Source organism: Chiloscyllium plagiosum, unplaced genomic scaffold (assembly GCF_037043375.1).
Source record: "Chiloscyllium plagiosum isolate Xiang-an unplaced genomic scaffold, Cpla_swu_hap1 HiC_scaffold_36, whole genome shotgun sequence".
Taxonomy (NCBI): domain Eukaryota; kingdom Metazoa; phylum Chordata; class Chondrichthyes; order Orectolobiformes; family Hemiscylliidae; genus Chiloscyllium; species Chiloscyllium plagiosum.
In genome coordinates this window covers 43,419,284-43,438,040 of record NW_028270174.1, presented here as the reverse complement: position 1 = coordinate 43,438,040, position 18,757 = coordinate 43,419,284, and the positions used below count along the sequence as shown (strand labels likewise).

The 18,757-nt window shown below is 43.1% G+C and overlaps 1 protein-coding gene across 1 annotated transcript; it reads left to right on the top strand.

Annotated features, from left to right (window-relative positions):
- Positions 1-721: 721 nt before the first annotated feature.
- Positions 722-14,468, top strand: LOC148139939 (purpurin-like). Its single transcript, XM_087979833.1, has 4 exons — positions 722-778; positions 2,350-2,486; positions 5,144-5,265; positions 14,248-14,468. The coding sequence occupies exons 1-4, from the start codon at positions 722-724 to the stop codon at positions 14,466-14,468; spliced, it is 537 nt and encodes a 178-aa protein (XP_087835959.1).
- The last annotated feature ends 4,289 nt before the right edge of the window (positions 14,469-18,757 follow it).

The following is an 18,757-nucleotide window of genomic DNA, read 5'->3' as shown; positions in this document are numbered from 1 at the left end:
TTGTTAATGCAAGTTGTAACCAATAAGTAAGTTATAATCAATAAATGAACAAGATTCAGTTTAACATAGATTCAAATTTAGCAGATCCCTTATTAGCCAATTAAATCACAGCTCTCCTGTGATGTCACCTTTCAGTTGAAACTCTCACAATCAATCCCTTGCCTTCCCAGGGTGCTCTCTGCTTGCTCCCACTCAGCTCTAGTCCTGAAGTGAAGACCTGAGTGAATAGATCATTGAGGATGGTGGAGAAAGTAATTAATAAAGCAAACAGTGTTCCCAGCTTTATTAGTAGGGGCGTAGAATACAACAGATGTTGAATTTGTTAGATCTCAGCTATTGTGCACAGTCATGGCTCATATTATAGGAAAGATGTGAATGCTTGGAGTGAATGCAAAAGCAACTTATAACAATGCTCCTAGGAATGAGAAACTAGGTATTAGGATAAATTGAAGAAGTTGGGACTGTTCTCCTTGAAAGAAGATGGCTGAGAGGAGATTTGATAGTTTTCAAAATCATGAGTGGGCTGAATAGAATAGATAGGGAAAAGCTGGTCCCATTCATTGAAGGAAAAAAAAGAATGAGACGGTGTAGATTTGAAGTGTTGTACAAAAGAAGGAAAGGTAAAGTGAGGAAAGCTTTTTTCACTGGGTGAGTGGTTAGAGTATGGAATGCACTTCAGTAGGTGGTGGAGGCAAGTTCAACTGAGACATTCAATAAGAAAATGTATGATTATTTGGAAAGAAATGGTGGGCAGGGATATGGGGATAGCCGCAGATTGGTATTAGGGAATAGAACCAGTGTAGATTAGAGTGTACATAGAACATCGAACGGTACAGCACAGAACAGGCCCTTCAGCCCACGATGTTGTGCCGACCATTGGTCCTCATGTAAGGTAAACCTAATTACGAACCCTCAAATTTCTGTGACCATATGCATGTCCAGCAGTCTCTTAAATGTCCCCAATGACCTTGCTTCCACAACTGCTGCTGGCAACGCATTCCATGCTCTCACAACTCTCTGCGTAAAGAACTCGCCTCTGACATCCCCTCTATACTTTCCGCCAAACAGCTTAAAACTATGACCTCTCGTGTTAACAATTTCTGCCCTGGGAAAAAGTTTCTGGCTATCAACTCTATCTATGCCTCTCATTATCTTGTATACCTCAATTAGGTCCCTTCTCTTCCTTCTTTTTTCCAAGAGCAATCCTCTATTCCCGATGAAGGATTTTTGCCTGAAACGTCGATTTTCCTGCTTCTCGGATGCTGCCTGACCTGCTGTGCTTTTCCAGCACCACTCTGGTTTCCAGCATCTGCAGTCCTTGTTTTTACCTAATAGAACCAGTGTAGACATGATAGGCCAAATAGCCGCCTTCTGCACCTAACAGTTTTGTGGTTCTGCGGTTATTGCTTCTGTACAGGTGAATGAGTTTGGAAGTGCCATACTTTAGCATTATGGACAATGGGGGTAGGAGATGGGAAAGAGAAAGTATCTTAGTATGAGGCACCATGGGGGTTGCAATAACTTAGCAGTGCACTTTAAGGAGGGCCTTTCAAAAAGTTTCATTGTGCAGAATCTGATTCATAGAAAACTGTTGCAATGCCATGAACTTTGATCCTTTAAAAATCTGGCTCAATATTATGAAAATTACAGAGGACTCGAATGTTTATCTCTACAATGGATCCAGCCAGGCTGGGAATGTTGGGGGCAAACTTGCAACCCAAACCAGTTGGCACCTTAAAAGGTACTCCCTTAAAAGTAGGGTTGAGAGATCTGGTACCTTCCAGCCAGTTTTAAAGGGCTCCCAACCTTTATTTAAGAAGGACCAGTCTCACACCATAATTACAAGCCCACAATTATTATTGGGATTGATCAATGTCCAACAACAGAATAAAATATTTGAAAATAATAAATGAAGTCAGCAGGGTGAAATAAGTTGTGGAATAGAATACATGAACAGTGATTTATGTAAAACTAAAACCCTCTAAATGTCATTCAAAATTTCAATTGGATCTTCAATCAGATATATCCTGAAACCTTTGTCATCCAAGAGGTAGTCAAATTCTGAAACTAATGAGAAAGTTCAATGGCAGTGGAAGCTAGATGGTGAACACTTGGTGAAATGGTGTAAGTAGCTATTTCAACTACTAAAGAGATTTCTCTGGCAATTTGGTCAATTTCTGATTAGCAAGGCCTCAATGAAATTCCAAGGGTATGTTTGAAAACTAAATTAAGGGCTAGTAGAATAGATTCTGTACAGAGAAAATGTATACAAAAATAATTTAATCAGTTTATAATTTGTATGTTTGTGTGTCACTAAATAATCTCAGTTTTGCATTTCCTTGACTGAAGTATTCTGGCAAGTGGTATGCTGTGGCAAAGAAAGATCCTGAAGGGCTCTTCCTTCAAGATAACATCTCAGCTGAATACTTTGTGGATGATGAGGGAACAATGACAGCTTTATCAAAGGGAAGAGTGAAACTTTTTGGGTGAGTCCCATTTATTTTGTCAATGGGTACCAACTCCACATAGATCATGGCTTGTTAAAATTTACTTGACATTTGTTTTGCATAATCCTTTTAGCATTCCATCAACTAACCACAACTAGATGGAGTTAGAACTTGAAAAAAATAACAAAAAGGTTCTTTTTAAATAATATTAAATATAATTCATGACATTGGAGTATATTACATTCTCTATGCATTATTTTAAGTGTTTGTACATAGATTCTAAATAGTTATATCTTTCTAGTTTGTACATACATTAACATGGATAGTTTGACAAATAAATGATGAACTTAGTTGAGAAGTATAGTAATCCAAGCAAGCTGCATTTAATTTTCTGCACTGTTAATACATTTAAACGTAATAATATTGATATATTGCAAATCATAAAGGGAATATATAAAACCGTATCAATCAATGTTATCTCGAGTAAAAGCAAAATCAACAGCTGCTAGAAATTTGAAGGATCAACAGAAATTTCTGGAAAGACTCAACAGGTTTGGCAACATTTGTGCAAAGAGAGAGAAAGAGGGAGACAATTAAACTTCCAGGTTAATGACCCCATCACAAGACCTGAAAAAAAGGCAAAGATCTGGAACGTTAGGTTCAATCTGATCAATTTAGTTTGTCATTTTTGGCAGGGATATTTGCAGGCTGGAAAATTTGAAGATTTAAAGGTTGACTGCTGTAAGACTAATGCTGAGTACATTGGGAGAATTAATTTCTGCAGGAAATGCAAGTCAAACAGGGAATGGCAGCACCATACTTAACCCCTCCTCCCTGGAGGTTATGCTGGAGGCAGTGATAACATGGAGGCAGCCTCTATTTCAAGTGAAAGAGTCCAGTCAATGTGGCTGGAGGTAGCTGAGGAGGTCAACAGCCATGCCATCATTAACAGGATGAGGATACAGCGCAATAAGTGCTTAGGGCGTGGCATGGCTGATATGTGTAGACAGGAATAAAGAAAGGTATACTAATTGCAAGAATACACGAGGACCTTTTGTAATCTATCATATAGATATACAGAATTCACACTGAGCCCTAAAACTACGGTATTGTGCAACTCATTCTACAACAAATGTCTCATGGTCTGGAAACTGCATCCTTCACATTTTTAACACTCTTGTTTCTCTCACTGAGGGAGTAGAGAGCACCTCACTCCCAGTGGAGATGGAATCCCATTATTAATGCAATCTTGATATCAATGAGGGAGGCACTTGGTGATTAAGAAAATGGCAGCTGGCCAGACATGTCACCAAAAGAGAAATAGGGTGTCACAGGCTCCAGTCCCCTATGGAGTGCAATGTGTGCTGAACCACCAAGATAAACGAGGCTCTTGAGGGGCTAGTTTGGACAGCAGCCACCTAGACTGGTCAAAGTATTGGGATCATATCTTTCAGCAAACCTCTGCTGAATGATTGTCCTGGCTGGTCTGGCAGAGCCTTGATGGCCACAAGAATGCTCCATAACTGAGGAAATCCTACCTTGGAGGTAACCCTGACTGGCCGCATCTAGTCCAAACCTAAGGTAGTACAATACTTGTCACGTACAAGGAATGCATTCTTCATCTGTGCAATGGAACTAAAGGCCAGCAGGTTGTGAGATCATGTAAGTGTCAGCACTGGGCCCTGCAATGATCTGAATATAGAATATTCAATGCAAATATCTCCTTGACTTATGAACAATGATATCACCACAGTCATCATGCTACCACTCCTCCTCCAAAAGGTCAGAGGTCAGCAATCACTTCTCCAGGAGGATCACTATCACTGGATGCATTGCAATTCTAAACAGCCCAAAAGGTCGAGCTTGCAGACCCTCTATCTCCAGGCTGCCAGTTAAGCTCTCTGCCACGTTTGGTGAGGAATATTCAACTTGCTGAGTGTCTTCTTGTTCTTCCTCTCCTCCTCAGTGAAGTTGCTCCTAATCAATGGCTCAGCCAATTTTTTTTATCCTTTGCAGGTTCAAAGATGCAAGGATCTGGAATTCATGTGCGGTATCAAAGGTTGTTTCAGCAATCTTCAGCAATTGCTTTGCCCAATCACATGGAGTAATGGCAGTCTCAAAGACCTTCTCTCACAGTGGCAAGACTGTGGATGGCCTCGTGCTTGCCATTTTCCCTTTTTATAGTTCTCAGCAATTGATACTTTTAGGTGGCAATGATTTCTCGTGGTGCACTTGTATCCTCTAACTTCCTGAGTTCCAGCTGCTGTGTTACTTTTGCAGTTGCTGGAGACAAGTCCTTATCTTGGGAAAGTGGCTCTTAATTAGCTCCCTGATTACTTCAAATGCCTTCCTGCATTTGCCACGTGGGTCGCATTGATACACAACAACAGCTCCTGAGAAAATGGAGGATTATAGGGGTATGTTGGGATACCAGCCTAGTGCCTTTTACCCATTTTCCCAGCTATCCCTGCATCTAAAGCTTCCTCCACTGCCCTGGTAAAATCTCATGTGTTATATGTCGCTCTCTCTTCATAGATGCTGTCAGATTTGTTGAGCATTTCAAGCATTTTCTGTTTTTAATCTAACGTAGTCTGTTAAAACTTCTGTTTTATTTCAATTTATCGAAAAATACCTTCTTGTATTTGTACTTGAGCATTGTAACTTATTTTCTGCATTACTAAATGGGTTGAACCTAGGCTTGTTATTTTCTGGGTGATTTGTGCAAATATGGCAGCTCAGTATAATGTACCTGACCCTCACATCCCAGGGAAAATGGAAATGGCTTACCAAGGACTTACAAGCTATCTGTCCAGTGGAGGTGAGAGATTCGTACTTTTTATGTTTTTATAGTTACAAGTAGCGCCTCGACATACAAACGGCCCCGTTCACGAACAAATCGGTTTACGATTTTGCTTCAACGTACGTACGAAATTCAAGGTACGATCGAAGGTACAAACGCAAAAAGCCCATGTGCGACCACGTGGTTTCATTGTTCTGCTTTGTTACGCACTTGTTGAATGCAAAAGCTCTCAGGCCCCGCGTGATCTCATTCAGTTTGGCTTTGGCGCGTGCACTGTGAACAGTGTTCGTTGCTACGTCCAAGCATTATTACGCTATCCGAACAATGGGAAAAACTGATTCAGTTTGCGAACATTTTGGTTCGCGAACCGGGTCCCGGAATTGATTAAGTTTGTCAGTCGAGGTGCTACTGTACTTAGCTGAGGCTTAATAATCAAATAAATAAAAAATAATAATTGTTTTTTAATGGTAGTGTTTTTACATAGAGTCATAGAGATGTACAGCATGGAAACAGACCCTTCGGTCCAACCTGTCCATGCCGACCAGATATCCCAACCCAATCTAGTCCCACCTGCCAGCACCCGGCCCATATCCCTCCAAATCCTTCCTATTCATATACCCATCCAAATGCCTCTTAAATGTTGCAACTGTACCAGCCTCCACCACAGCCTGTGGCAGCTCATTCCATACACGTACCACCCTCTGCATGAAAAAGTTGCCCCTTAGGTCTCTTTTATACCTTTCCCCTCTCACCCTAAACCTATGCCCTCTAGTTCTGGACTCCCTGACCCCAGGGAAAAGACTTTGTCTATTTATCCTATCCATGCCACTCATGATTTTGTAAACCTCTATAAGGTCACCCCTCAGCTGCCAACGTTCGAGGGAAAACTGCTCCAGCCTGTTCAATCTTTCCCTATAGTTCAAATCCTCCAACCCTGGCAACATCCTTGTAAATCTTTTCTGAACCCTTTCAAGTTTCACAACATCTTTCCGATAGGAAGGAGACCAGAAATGCACGCAATATTCCAACAGTGGCCTAACCAATGTCCTGTACAGCTGCAACATGACCTCCCAACTCCTGTACTCAATACTCTGACCAATAAAGGAAAGCATATCAAACGCCGCCTTCACTATCCTATCTACCTGCGATTATTAGACAATTTGTATTGGCCCATGTTCACCAGTAAGTGCAGTATTGAAAACTGTGAAGGCTGTGCAGTAAATCCAGACCTCAATGTAGTGCTACGTAATGGCCTACAGAGACCACAATATGGCAGACTATCAGAACTGCATACAGTTCTGGCCAGAAGTTATTAGCTCTGATATTGCCAGAGGAGGCAATAGTGGCACGCATTCCATGTGAAAGTTAATTCTTGTAAGTAATTTTCACATGGAATGCATGCCACTATTTCCAAAAGCTTTGAATCCAAATGAGAAAATGGGCACTGTGAAGAAAATTAATTATAGTAATTAGTTTTCTTCAAGTGCCCATTTTCTCATTTGGATTCCTCCACTGTTCCATTCAGCATATTGCTGACCTCAATCAGTGTCCTGTTGTTCTCAGCAACAGCTGGCATTTATATTTAAAGGTCTTGGTCAGGCTTGTACCTATAGGTTAGTTATTCGCCTAATATTTCTGGCTACTGCTTAATTAGTTTCAAGGTGTTTTCTTCTCTCTCTCTTGAATGTTCACTTTGGCTACACAGTGTTTTTTCTGGTTTTGTACTGCTGCCTCTTTTTGCCTAACTGTAAAAGTAATTCTGTTCATATGAGTCAGTTGAATTGGAAACTCTTTAAATGGTCCATATTCAAGGATTACAATGCCACTCCAGACTTCCCAATTTTCAAGGATGTCGTTTAGATGCTCAGGTCGAAAACCTACCCCTGGTACCCATGACCTTGCTGGCACAATTGCAGAGATCGGCATGGCCTAACACTCCCCAATTTTCATTTAGTCAGGCCAAGCCTTTACAAGGTCATGATTCACTGCTCCTCAGATGTATTGTGAAGCACAGTCTACAGGAGAGAACCTTGCAAAAGGTGAATTGAAAAGGTCCTCCTCACATTCTCCAAGCTAAGATATGCTCCTGAAACAACCATCCATGCCATTCATAACTTTACACTATGCCAAAAGGCTCCATTCATTACAAACCAATACAAGTGTCATTCTATACTTGCACCACCCTCTGTGTGAAAAAGTTGCCACTTAGTTCCCTTTTAAATTTTTCCCATTTCATTCTAATCCTATGCCCTCAAGTTCTGGACACCCCACCCCAGGGAAAAGACTTTGTCTATTTATCCTATCCATGCCCCTCATGATTTTATAAACCTTTATAAGGTCACCCCTCAGCCTCAGACGCTCCAGGGAAAATAGCCCCAGCCTATTCAGCTCAAGTCCTCCGACCCTGGCAACATCCTTGTTAATCTTTTCTGAACCCTTTCAAGTTTAACAACATCTATCCAATAGGAGGGAGACTAGAATTGCACACAATATTCCAAAAGTGGCCGAACCAATATGCTGTACATCCACAGCATGACCTCCCAACTCCTATACTCAATACTTTGACTAGGACGTTGTGGAGGCTAGTATAGATTAGATTAGATTACTTACATTGTGGAAACAGGCCCTTCGGCCCAACAAGTCCACACCAACCCGCCAAAGCGTAACCCATGCAGACCCATTCTCCTACATTTACCCCTTCACCTAACACTACAGGCAATTTAGCATGGCCAATCCACCTAAATTACAACATTTAAAAAAGCAAGTGGATGGGTATATGAATAGGAAGGGTTTAGAGGGATATGGGCCAGCTGCTGGCAAATGGGACTAGATTAATTTAGGATATCTGGTCAACAGGGACAAGTTGGACCGAAGAGTCTGTTTCCGTGCTGTACATCTCTATGACTGTATTTAGATCCATTAATGTTCCAATACCTGAAAATGTAAGGCATTTAATTATGTCAATCAAATGGGGGTTCAGGTGTTTCAGTGCTCTAATAGATGTCTGAGCTCTTAACCAATGATATATTATGAGGTTAATCCCTACAATTCTTTGAAGAACACAGTCAATCAATTGCTTCTCCTTCTTTGCTATAGACTTTCTCATTCCAAATATTTGATCAAAAATGTGACACTGGTGTATTTCCCCCATACTAATTATGGGCCTGTCAACTTCAGATGTAGGGAAATCCTCATTGAAGGCAACAGGAAGCTATTTCAGAAGTGACCGAGTTGGAAGGTTGTGTCATCCAAACAGATATGACGAGGACAGAGAAACTAGGAGAATGGAATGGAATTTTATTGGACACCGACTGTAAATAACTATAGTCAAAAAGTGTGGAGCTGGAAAAGCACAGCAGGTCAGGCAGTATCCGAGGAGCAGGACAGTCGATGTTTCTTGCATAATTCCTTCGTCAGGACTGATGAAAGGCTGAAGTTAGAAACGTCATCACTCCTGCTCCTCGGATGCTGCCTGACCTACTATGCTTTGAGTGTTTGATTTTGATCTCCAGCATCTGCAATCCTCATTTTCTCCTGTAAATAAATATAGTCAAAGTAGCAGTGGGAGTCAACAGGTTGTTAGCCTATCCTCAGAAATGGAGGCAGACCAATTAAGGGCAGGAAGAAATGGAGATGAACCATTTCAAGCTGGAAAATATATTGGATACAAAGTGTATGAAATGTTCGAAAGGAAGGAGTGGTCTGAAATAATTGCTGATATGCAGGAAAAAAGAGGATCTTGTAGAAATGGATGAAAAATAGCTACAAGTCTGTGAGAACTAAATTCTACAACACTCAACAAAAATTTAACAAAACATGTTCCAACAAAACAATCAATCTTTATTAAAAGGAAACTGCATGCAGAGTGGCTGGACTTGGAAAAGAGAGAGTTGATCTCAGCTCTGAGCGTCTCACAAGTTTGCGCTTACAGAGAGAAAAGCAGGAATCTTTACACTTAAAACTTATCGATAGCTATCAATAACTATCACTAGAGGTTAGTCATCCATTAACTGGTACATTGAGTTATGCTCTGTTATTATTTCAGAGGTTGGTCATATTGATCTCCTAAAACCTAGTGCCACATACGTCATCTCACAATCCCATCCTTGTTGGGGGCTCAGACAATTTTGTGGAATGTCTTTATTTGGGCTTAATTAGTATCCCAGAATTTACTTGGAGCCAGCCTGATCAAGCTCTGCTGAGGTTTACCAAGGTTAAAGAGTTTATGTGGACTCAACCTATGTCAAGTCCTGCTGAGGTTAGCAATGTTTTGACCTTTGTTTTAGTCTTAACTTGTGTCAGGCAGCTCTGGGGTCACACAAAGGACAGTCAAAGTGTATCTTACAACCAGGGAATGGCCAGTTTTCCCCATCATATAACTATTACGTTTCACACAATTCCACAATCTGACAAGGACTGGCACAAAATAGCGTTCCTTATTCCATGCAAATTATGCATAACTACAATCCTTAAAGCTCAGAGGTCTAGGCAAAGTAAATATAGAGAAATTGTTACCATTGACAGAAAGATTAAAACCAGAAAATGCTGAATCAAGAATGGTGAAAGAACCAAAGGTGATGTGAGGGAAAAAAAATCTTCTTAGCATAACCAGTGGTTAGGATCTGGAATGCCGTGCTTGAAAGGGTGATGGGTGCAGATTCAGTTGTGCTTTTCAAATTACCTAAATAAATAAATAAATTAGGCTAATTACCTAAATAAATACTCTTTCGGGGTCAAGAGGAAAAGGTGGGGGAATCAGAATAGCCAGATTACTCTTGTAAAGAGCTAGAATAGATGCAACAGTCTGACATGGCCTCCTTCTCCATGACAACCAATCTATAATTCCTTTATCTTGAGGATGTTGGAGATGTTTAAGAAAAATTATTCAAAGTGAGAATTACAAAATGAAAAGTCACAAATATATATGGGGAAAGATTGAATAAGAGGAGGTGGAAAATACATGCCAAGGAAAGAAAATGAGTTAAGTGGGTCAAAAACAGGCTGAAATTATTTTTCAACTGCAGTTATCTTGTTTATGGATTTTGGTATAAATGGTTAGTGGAAATTGGAAATAGGAGAACATGGAAAGCAAATCATTAGAGGAGACAAAGTCAGTAACAGTCTGGGAAATGATGGCTTGAAGTTCAATGGTGAAGTCATTGAGCCAGGGGAGGTAGGAGGATGTATTGGATAGTTGTCAGGCAGCCATCCATATGGAGCTTGCTTTACCAAACAACAACACCCTTGTCAGTGTTTGATGACTGTGTCTGGGTTGTACCTGAGAGAATGGAGTGCCAGAATCAGAAGAGTTAGAATTAGCAAGAGAGAACAGAAATTGAGAAGGATGAGTTCAAGCTGCTCCCAATTCCCAGTGAAAAGATTGAGAAAAGGAATAGAGCAGGAAGAGGACTCCAGGTGGAATGAGAATTCTGAAGTTGGATAAATATCATTGGTAAGATCTAGCATGGAGGCGAAGGTGACAAAGGGACAGCCCAACGGTGAAAGAATGATGATATTGTTCTAGGTCAGGATGGTGTGTGGCTTGAAGGAGATCTTGGAGTTGGCAGTGTTCCTATGTATCTGCTCCCCTTGTCATTCAGGGCTTGGGCTTTGAAGGTGCTACGTAAGGATTCTTGATGAGTTTTTTAATGGATGAGACACACTGTTGCCGCTGAGCATGAGGATGGAGGAAGTGAATATTTAAGTTTGTTAAATAAGCTTGGTTAAGTATTCTTTATTCTAAATGGTATTGAGCTTCCTCAGTGTTGTTGGAGATGTGATAATCTAAACAAATAGAAAGTGTTCTACTTCACTCCAGATTTGTGTCCTGCATATGGTAAATAAGCTTTGGAGAATTAGGAAGTGAATTACTCACAGAATTCCCAATTCCTGACCTGTTCTTGTAGCCACAGTATTAACATGGCTGGTCATGGTAAGTCTCTGTCAATTATATCATAGAATCCAGCTACAATGTGGAAGCAGGTTATTCAGTCCATCAAGTCTACACTGCCTTTCCAAAGAGCATTCCTCCCACTATATCCCTGCATTTCCCATGGCCAATCCACCTAGCTTTCATATCCCTGGATGTTGTAGGCAATTTAGCATGGCCAATTCACTCAACCTCCACATCTTTTGACTGTATCCCCCCCGCCCCCCCAGAATTTTGATAGTGATACAGCAATGTCAAGTAGATGATTAGACTTTTTCAGTTTTGATGATGATTGCCTGGCAATTGTGTGGCACAGATACAAATCATGGCTTTTAAACAAATAGATTCACATTAGAATTCATCAATGCCTTGGTTTCATGTCTCATTTAGAATTTATCAATTTAAAAAAGTTATGAATTCACAAATTACATACCTTTTGGAAATCAGGTTTGGCCTGGATTTCTGCTCCAAGGCAAACGGCTAAAGTGAGGAAATGTTCTAGCTTTGTGTACACCAATTTCAAAATAAATGTTCCTGAATGGTGGGAATCTTCAATCTGGTCTTTGTCATGTTTTTGGCTTTGCAGTGGATTCTTATACTAAGAAATGTCATTGATTCCAAAAATTGACATGGAGCCTTTTCAATTTTAATAAAAAGGCCCATCACCTTTGAGGAAAATCAGAGGCATCCATGGAGATGGTCGAGTGCCAAGGCAAGCTCTTTAAAAGCTGAAAAATGTGTTGCTGGAAAAGCGCAGCAGGTCAGGCAACATCAAAGGAGCAGGAGAATTGATGTTTCGGGCATAAGCCTGAAATGTCAATTCTCCTGCCCCTTTGATGCTGCCCGACCTGCTGCGCTTTTCCAGCAACACATTTTTCAGCTCTGATCTCCAGCATCTGCAGTCCTCACTTTCTCCAAGCTCTTTAAAAGGTCTACCTTGGTTCTCTGGGACTTTGCTAATTTTTTTAGGACTTCCAGACGTCATTCATCATATAGTGTCACACTCCACCCAGTCCTCATGGCCCATCTATGTTAACGCATGCCCACCCACCACCAATAGCCCCTTATGCCAACACTTGCCCACCCACCGTATGACCGTATATCTCAATATATGACCGTATATCTCAATGACAACTAATCCAGTGTCTGCTATGGGTACCCCTCAGGAGTCATGCTGAGATGAAATAAACTTTTGGCTATCTATTACAACCTTCACTATATTAAAAAAAATCATGAAAGCCCATCCAAACATTTAAATTTCTTCATATATTCAGTCACTTATGAAAAACAAATTGACTTGCATTCATAACCCACATGAAGGGTGGCTAAACTGTAATCATTTCTTTGAACTGTCGATCAAACTGTGAATTTAGGAGCCTCTACTGAGATAATGATGGCTCCAGGCAGTAGGCAAGCATTTCCTGATGAAGGGCTTTTGCCCGAAACGTTGATTTTGCTGAAGCTCCTCGATGCTGCCTGAACTGCTGTGCTCTTCCAGCAACATTGTTCCAGAATCTGGTTTCCAGCATCTGCAGTCATTGTTTTTACCTTAAGCGTTAACTATGGCATAATAATGAGCCTTGGGGCAATGTGAATAAAGAGCTATTTGACTGCTAGAACAGATTTGTTTTACATTCCCACTGTCATAGATAAGCTGTTCTTACTTTTTAATGGCTGATGGAATAAATTCCCACTGTGGGTTAAGGTCCTTGCTACAATGAAAATGCTGTCAATTTGAGTGCAATACAGAGTTCAAATAGCCCTGTTGAGATTGGGCTTCCTTTGTCTGTGAATTACAGTCTGCCCCCTTTTGCTTCCAGTGAGAATGAGATCTCTTAGGAATGAGGCCAGAATGTCAAGGTTGATGACAGTTCATAAATAGGGAAGTCTGTTACAACTGCAGGATGTTGGTGAAGCCAAACCGGGAGATCTATGTACAGTTTGGCTCCTGCTTTTCAGATAAAATGTATTTACATTGGAGGCAGCTGAAAAGAAATTCACTCGGCTGATTCCTGAGATGAAGAATTTGAATTATCAAGAACAGTTAAACAGGTCCGGCCTGTATTCATTAGCGTTTAGGAGAATGAGGGGGCTTGACAAGGTAGATGTTGAAGAAATGTTTCCACTGGTTGGGGAATTTCAAACTAAGGGGCATTGTTACAAAGTAAAGGGGCACACATTTAAAACTAAAACTTTTCTCATCGTGTAGTGAATACCTGGAAATTCTACCCAGGTACCCAGAGAAAGCAGAAAGCATTTAAAGAAGAGCTGGATAGATTTTGTAAGATCCAAAAGTTGAGAGCTATGAGGAGCTGGAACAAAGAGAAGTTGAGGCCTTTGGAAAGATCATTTATGATTTTATAGAATGGTACAACAAGCTGAGGAACTGATTGGCTTATTCCTGCTCTTTTTCTTATGTTATCTACCCTTTCTGAGCCTCTGTGGCATCTCATAGTTGGCTAAACTTTGTGGGAAGAGCCCAAGTGTTTTGGTAGATACCACTGAGGTTTAGTGTGGCCTCCTCTTGTAGCCAACTAATCCAGAGAGCCAGCTAATGTTCTGGGTACCCAGGTTTGATTCTCAACATGGCAAACAGTGGAATTTGAGTCCAATAAAAATCGGGAAGATTATTGATTCATTGTTGGAGAAACCAATCTGGTTCACGAATATCCTTTATGGGAAGGAAACTACCATCCTTACCTGGTCACACCTACATGTGACTCCAGACCCACAGCAATGTGGTTGACTCTTAACTGGGATGGGCTGTAAATGCTGGCCTAGCCAGCAATGCCCACATCCTGTGAATGAATGTTTATATATCGTATAGTATGTATATATGTGCGTGTGTGTGTGTGTGTGTATATATAGTCCTCTCAATATAGTTGTGAGGTGGTGCCATAAGATATGAAAGGTGAAATTGAAGTTTTACTCTAACTTTGAATTAACATTCAAGTTTTTAACTTTTAACAGACCTCCAGACTCATAATTAGACTTGCTTTGTATCAGCTGCAAGCAGTGACAATCAATGTGAAATTATCAGCTACTGAATAATGTTTGATTCCGTTTTCTAGGTGATCACTACTGGGTTATTGACACTGACTACGATAACTATGCTATTACCTATGCTTGCCGTAGACAGAAGGCTGATGGAACCTGCGATGATGGTTATGCTATCGTCTTCTCCCGCAGCCCACTTGGTCTTCCACCAAACATCCAGCGCATTGTACGTCGGAAACAAGAAGAGATTTGTCTCTCGGGACAGTTTGAACCAGTGCTGCAATCTGGTGAGTAATATTAAAATTTGTTAACAACCAACAAAAACTCAATATCCATTCTCCTTTTGGAAGGAAGTAACCTATTCTTAATGATTGAGCTTAGAAAAAGGAGCCATGAAATCCATTGTTGCTTTACTTGTGTTTGAGATGCATCATGTATGGATGGAGAGTATCAGGACTCACATCAGTACTATTTAAATGATGCACTAAGATAAGAAATCAGTACTTGTCAGATGACATTTTCATGATTTGAAGCTTCAGCTACACTTGACTGAATTCAGAATAAGGTAAGAACAATGACTGCAGATGCTGGAAACCAGATTCTGGATCAGTGGTGCTGGAAGAGCACAGCAATTCAGGCAGCAACCGACGAGCAGCAAAATCGACGTTTCGGGCAAAAGCCCTTCAGCAGGAATAAAGGCAGAGAGCCTGAAGCGTGGAGAGATAAGCTAGAGGAGGGTGGGGGTGGGGAGAAAGTAGCATAGAGTACAATAGGTGAGTGGGGGAGGAGATGAAGGTGATAGGTCAGGGAGGAGAGGGTGGAGTGGATAGGTGGAAAAGGAGCTAGGCAGGTCGGACAAGTCCAGACAGGTCAAGGGGACAGTGCGGGCTGGAAGTTTGAAACTAGGATGAGGTGGGGGAAAGGGGAAATGAGGAAGCTGTTGAAGTCCACATTGATGCCCTGGGGTTGAAGTGTTCCGAGGCGGAAGATGAGGCGTTCTTCCTCCAGGCATCTGGTGGTGAGGGAGCGGCGGTGAAGGAGGCCCAGGACCTCCATGTCCTTGGCAGAGTGGGAGGGGGAGTTGAAATGTTGGGCCACGGGGCGGTTTGGTTGATTGGTGCGGGTGGCTCGGAGATGTTCCCTAAAGCGCTCTGCTAGGAGGTGCCCAGTCTCCCCAATGTAGAGGAGACCGCATCGGGAGCAACGGATACAATAAATGATATTAGTGGATGTGCAGGTAAAACTTTGATGGATGTGGAAGGCTCCTTTCGGGCCTTGGATAGGGGTGAGGGAGGAGGTGTGGGCACAGGTTTTACAGTTCCTGCGGTGGCAGGGGAAGGTACCAGGATGGGAGGGTGGGTCGTAGGGGGGCGTGGACCTGACCAGGTAGTCACGGAGGGAATGGTCTTTGCGGAAGGCGGAAAGGGGTGGGGAGGGAAATATATCCCTGGTGGTGGGGTCTTTTTGGAGGTGGCGGAATGTCAGCGGATGATTTGGTTTATGCGAAGGTTGGTAGGGTGAAAGGTGAGCACCAGGGGCGTTCTGTCCTTGTTACGGTTGGAGGGGTGGGGTCTGAGGGCGGAGGTGTGGGATGTGGACGAGATGCGTTGGAGGACATCTTTAACCACGTGGGAAGGGAAATTGCGGTCTCTAAAGAAGGAGGCCATCTGGTGTGTTCTATGGTGGAACTGGTCCTCCTGGGAGCAGATACGGCGGAGGCGGAGGAATTGGGAATATGGGATGGCATTTTTGCAAGATATAGGGTGGGAACAGGTATAATCCAGGTAGCAGAATAAACTTACCTTACAAGTTGAGACACTAACAGCCAGCAAAGATTCTCCAGTAATACTATGGAACAGTTTTCTCTACAATCCAAATCATCATCCAACATCCTCTTGAGTGCCTAAACAAACCTGCCTCCATTCCCTAACTACTTGTGGGCAAAAAAGTTTTTTTCCTCCATCATCCTTCCCTGCACCAGTCCTTTATACTGTTTTTGTACCTATAAAACTAACACCTTACATGCCAACTACTGGGAAATAAGCACTTTCCCTTTCCCAGGATAGTTACTCATCTGGGCCAAAAGAAGGTACTAAGTAATGCCAGAAATGTAATTGTACAATTAGCGCACTCAAGCAATACCTCTGAGCTTGGGACTGTTCAAGAGGAGTACATTGCTTAATGGCTGGCTAGATTATGATTATGTACTGAACTCTCCATGATGTTTTCAATATCTGGGCAATAAGAAATGCAATGGAGAAGATATCGGAGGATGTAAAATGAGAGCAGTTGCAGAGTTGACCACCAGCATTCCTAACCTCCGGAATAATCAGAAATCAGCTCAAAGAATAACATTTCACTAAATTACCACCCATCCTCAACATAACAACTGTCACAATTCGGATAATTACTGAACTAATGATGCTCTCTCCAGAGCTCAGTGTGGATGTAGGGGGCAGGGATTTAATTGGGCAGCAGTGTGTCGAGTGAGGATTTATTGCCTTCCCTCCTCTACCCCAAACAACTCCAGGATAGAATAGAATATCCTTTCTTGTCATGTGTGCTCAAGTACAAAAGTACAGGAGTACAGTGAAAAGTTCTCTTTCTGGTGCCATCTTAGGTACAGGTACCTAGGTACAAATCTTAAGCTACAAAAGAGGAATAAAAAGAAACATGGTTGTATTACTTTACAGTGTTTAAAGAAAAATGGGATTGGCATTACAGGCAGAGAAAAAAAATTCAAATACACATGACATTGCAACAGCTCAGCACAGGGGCTTCTATACGTGGTCAGACCGCCCTTGCCAGACCCAGTCCAACAACTGTGCCTGTTCCAATACAAACCTCCAGTCCGCTCCACAGGGGCTCGCAGCTGCTCCAGAGTCAGGGGCCTTTGCTTCCCCGTGCTGCCTGTTACTCAGGGAATGCTTCCCCCACACTGGTCGCTGCTCCAGGACTGCTTGCTGCTGCCCTGGACTACTTTCCCTGTGCCGGACCCTGCTCTGGGACTGTTTTTCTCTCCCCATCCCCCGCGCTCCGGGACTGCTTCCCCCCCCCCACCCCCCGCGCTCCGGGACTGCTTCCCCCCCCACCCCACTTGCTCTGGGACTGCTTTCCTCCCACGTGCTCTGGGGCTGCCTCCCACGTGCTCTGGGGCTGCTTCCCCCATGCTCTGGGACAGCTTCCCCCCGCCCCGTGCTCTGGGACAGCATCCCCCCCCGCCCCGTGCTCTGGGACAGCTTCCCGCCCCCCCACCCCACCTGCTCTGGGACAGCTTCCCCCCCCGCCCCGTGCTCTGGGACAGCTTCCCCCCCCCCCCACCCCCCCCACCCCACCTGCTCTGGGACAGCTCCCCCCCCCCCCCCACCCCACCTGCTCTGGGACAGCTTCCCCCCCCCCCCCCCCCCCCTGCTCTGGGAGAGTTCCCCCCCCCCCCCCCCCCCCCACCTGCTCTGGGACAGTTTCCCCACCCCACCTGCTCTGGGACAGCTCCACCCCCCCCCCCCCCACCTGCTCTGGGACTGCTTCCCCTCCCTCCACCCCCCCCCCCCCCCCCATGCTCTGGGACAGCATTCCTTCCCCCCCGTGCTCTGGGACAGCTTTCCCCCCACCCGAGCTCTGGGACAGCTTCCCCCCTCCCCCGCTCCATGCTCTGGGACTGCTTCCCCACTGTGGGATATAAATGAATTAATGTTATTTCTGCAACTATAAATTCTGATACAGAACAGGAATGAGAAAATATATATTCAGCAAAAAGAAAGGATATGTTAGCATGAGACGTGATTACAGAACAATGGTGGATGTATGGGCAAACAGGAAGACATCTGTTTCCCCACTTGCACGGAGACACAGGAACAAACCCTAATCAAAGAGGTCAAAGTGGCCTCTGGATAGAAATAGATGCTGATAGAAGAAAAGATATGCCTAATCAATAACCTACGGTCGACTGACGTCAAACACCCTTATGGGAGTCAGAGATAAGAGTTTGTCACGGACAAGACAGGATAAACAGAAGTTGTGGGATAAGTCTTAAGGAAATGAGTGACGTAAGTGAAGCAGAGACAAATAGTGGAATGAGACAAAAATATGGGAATTTAAAATGTATAATTTGCAGAGTTGATTGGGGTTTGGTGTGTATTTGTCAATGCGTCAGACATTACATCCACCTGCAGGTGTACAAATAAAACAACGCTGCTGTTTCAGATATTTGGTCTCGGACTGAAATTATTGATGTGAGTGGGCTTTGTTTCTCACACCCACCCCCCGTGCTCTGGGGCTGCTTCCCCCCCCCCCCCACGTGCTCTGGGACGTCTTTCTCCCCCCTCCCCAGCCTGTGCTCTGAGACTGCTTTCCCGCGGGGAGAAAGTGAGGACTGCAGGTGCTGGAGATCAGAGCTGAAAATGTGTTGCTGGAAAAACGCAGCAGGTCAGGCAGCATCCAAGGAGCAGGAGAATCGACATTTCGGGCATAAGCCCTTCTTCAGTGCCTAAAGTGAATTCTTCCCGTCGTGTGGAGAATGCAACTTCTTTGAAAGGCATGATTATAAAACGACCGTGAAAGCTACTTTAAATATTTAAAAACATT

Excerpts from the sequence above, each read along its gene's own strand:
- LOC148139939 (XM_087979833.1), top strand. The coding sequence starts at position 722 with ATGTATGATTATTTGGAAAGAAATGGTGGGCAGGGATATGGGGATAGC. Across the intron at positions 779-2,349 it reads ATGGGGATAGCCGCAGATTG|TATTCTGGCAAGTGGTATGC; the intron begins GTATTAGGGAAT and ends CCTTGACTGAAG. Across the intron at positions 5,266-14,247 it reads AAGCTATCTGTCCAGTGGAG|GTGATCACTACTGGGTTATT; the intron begins GTGAGAGATTCG and ends TCCGTTTTCTAG.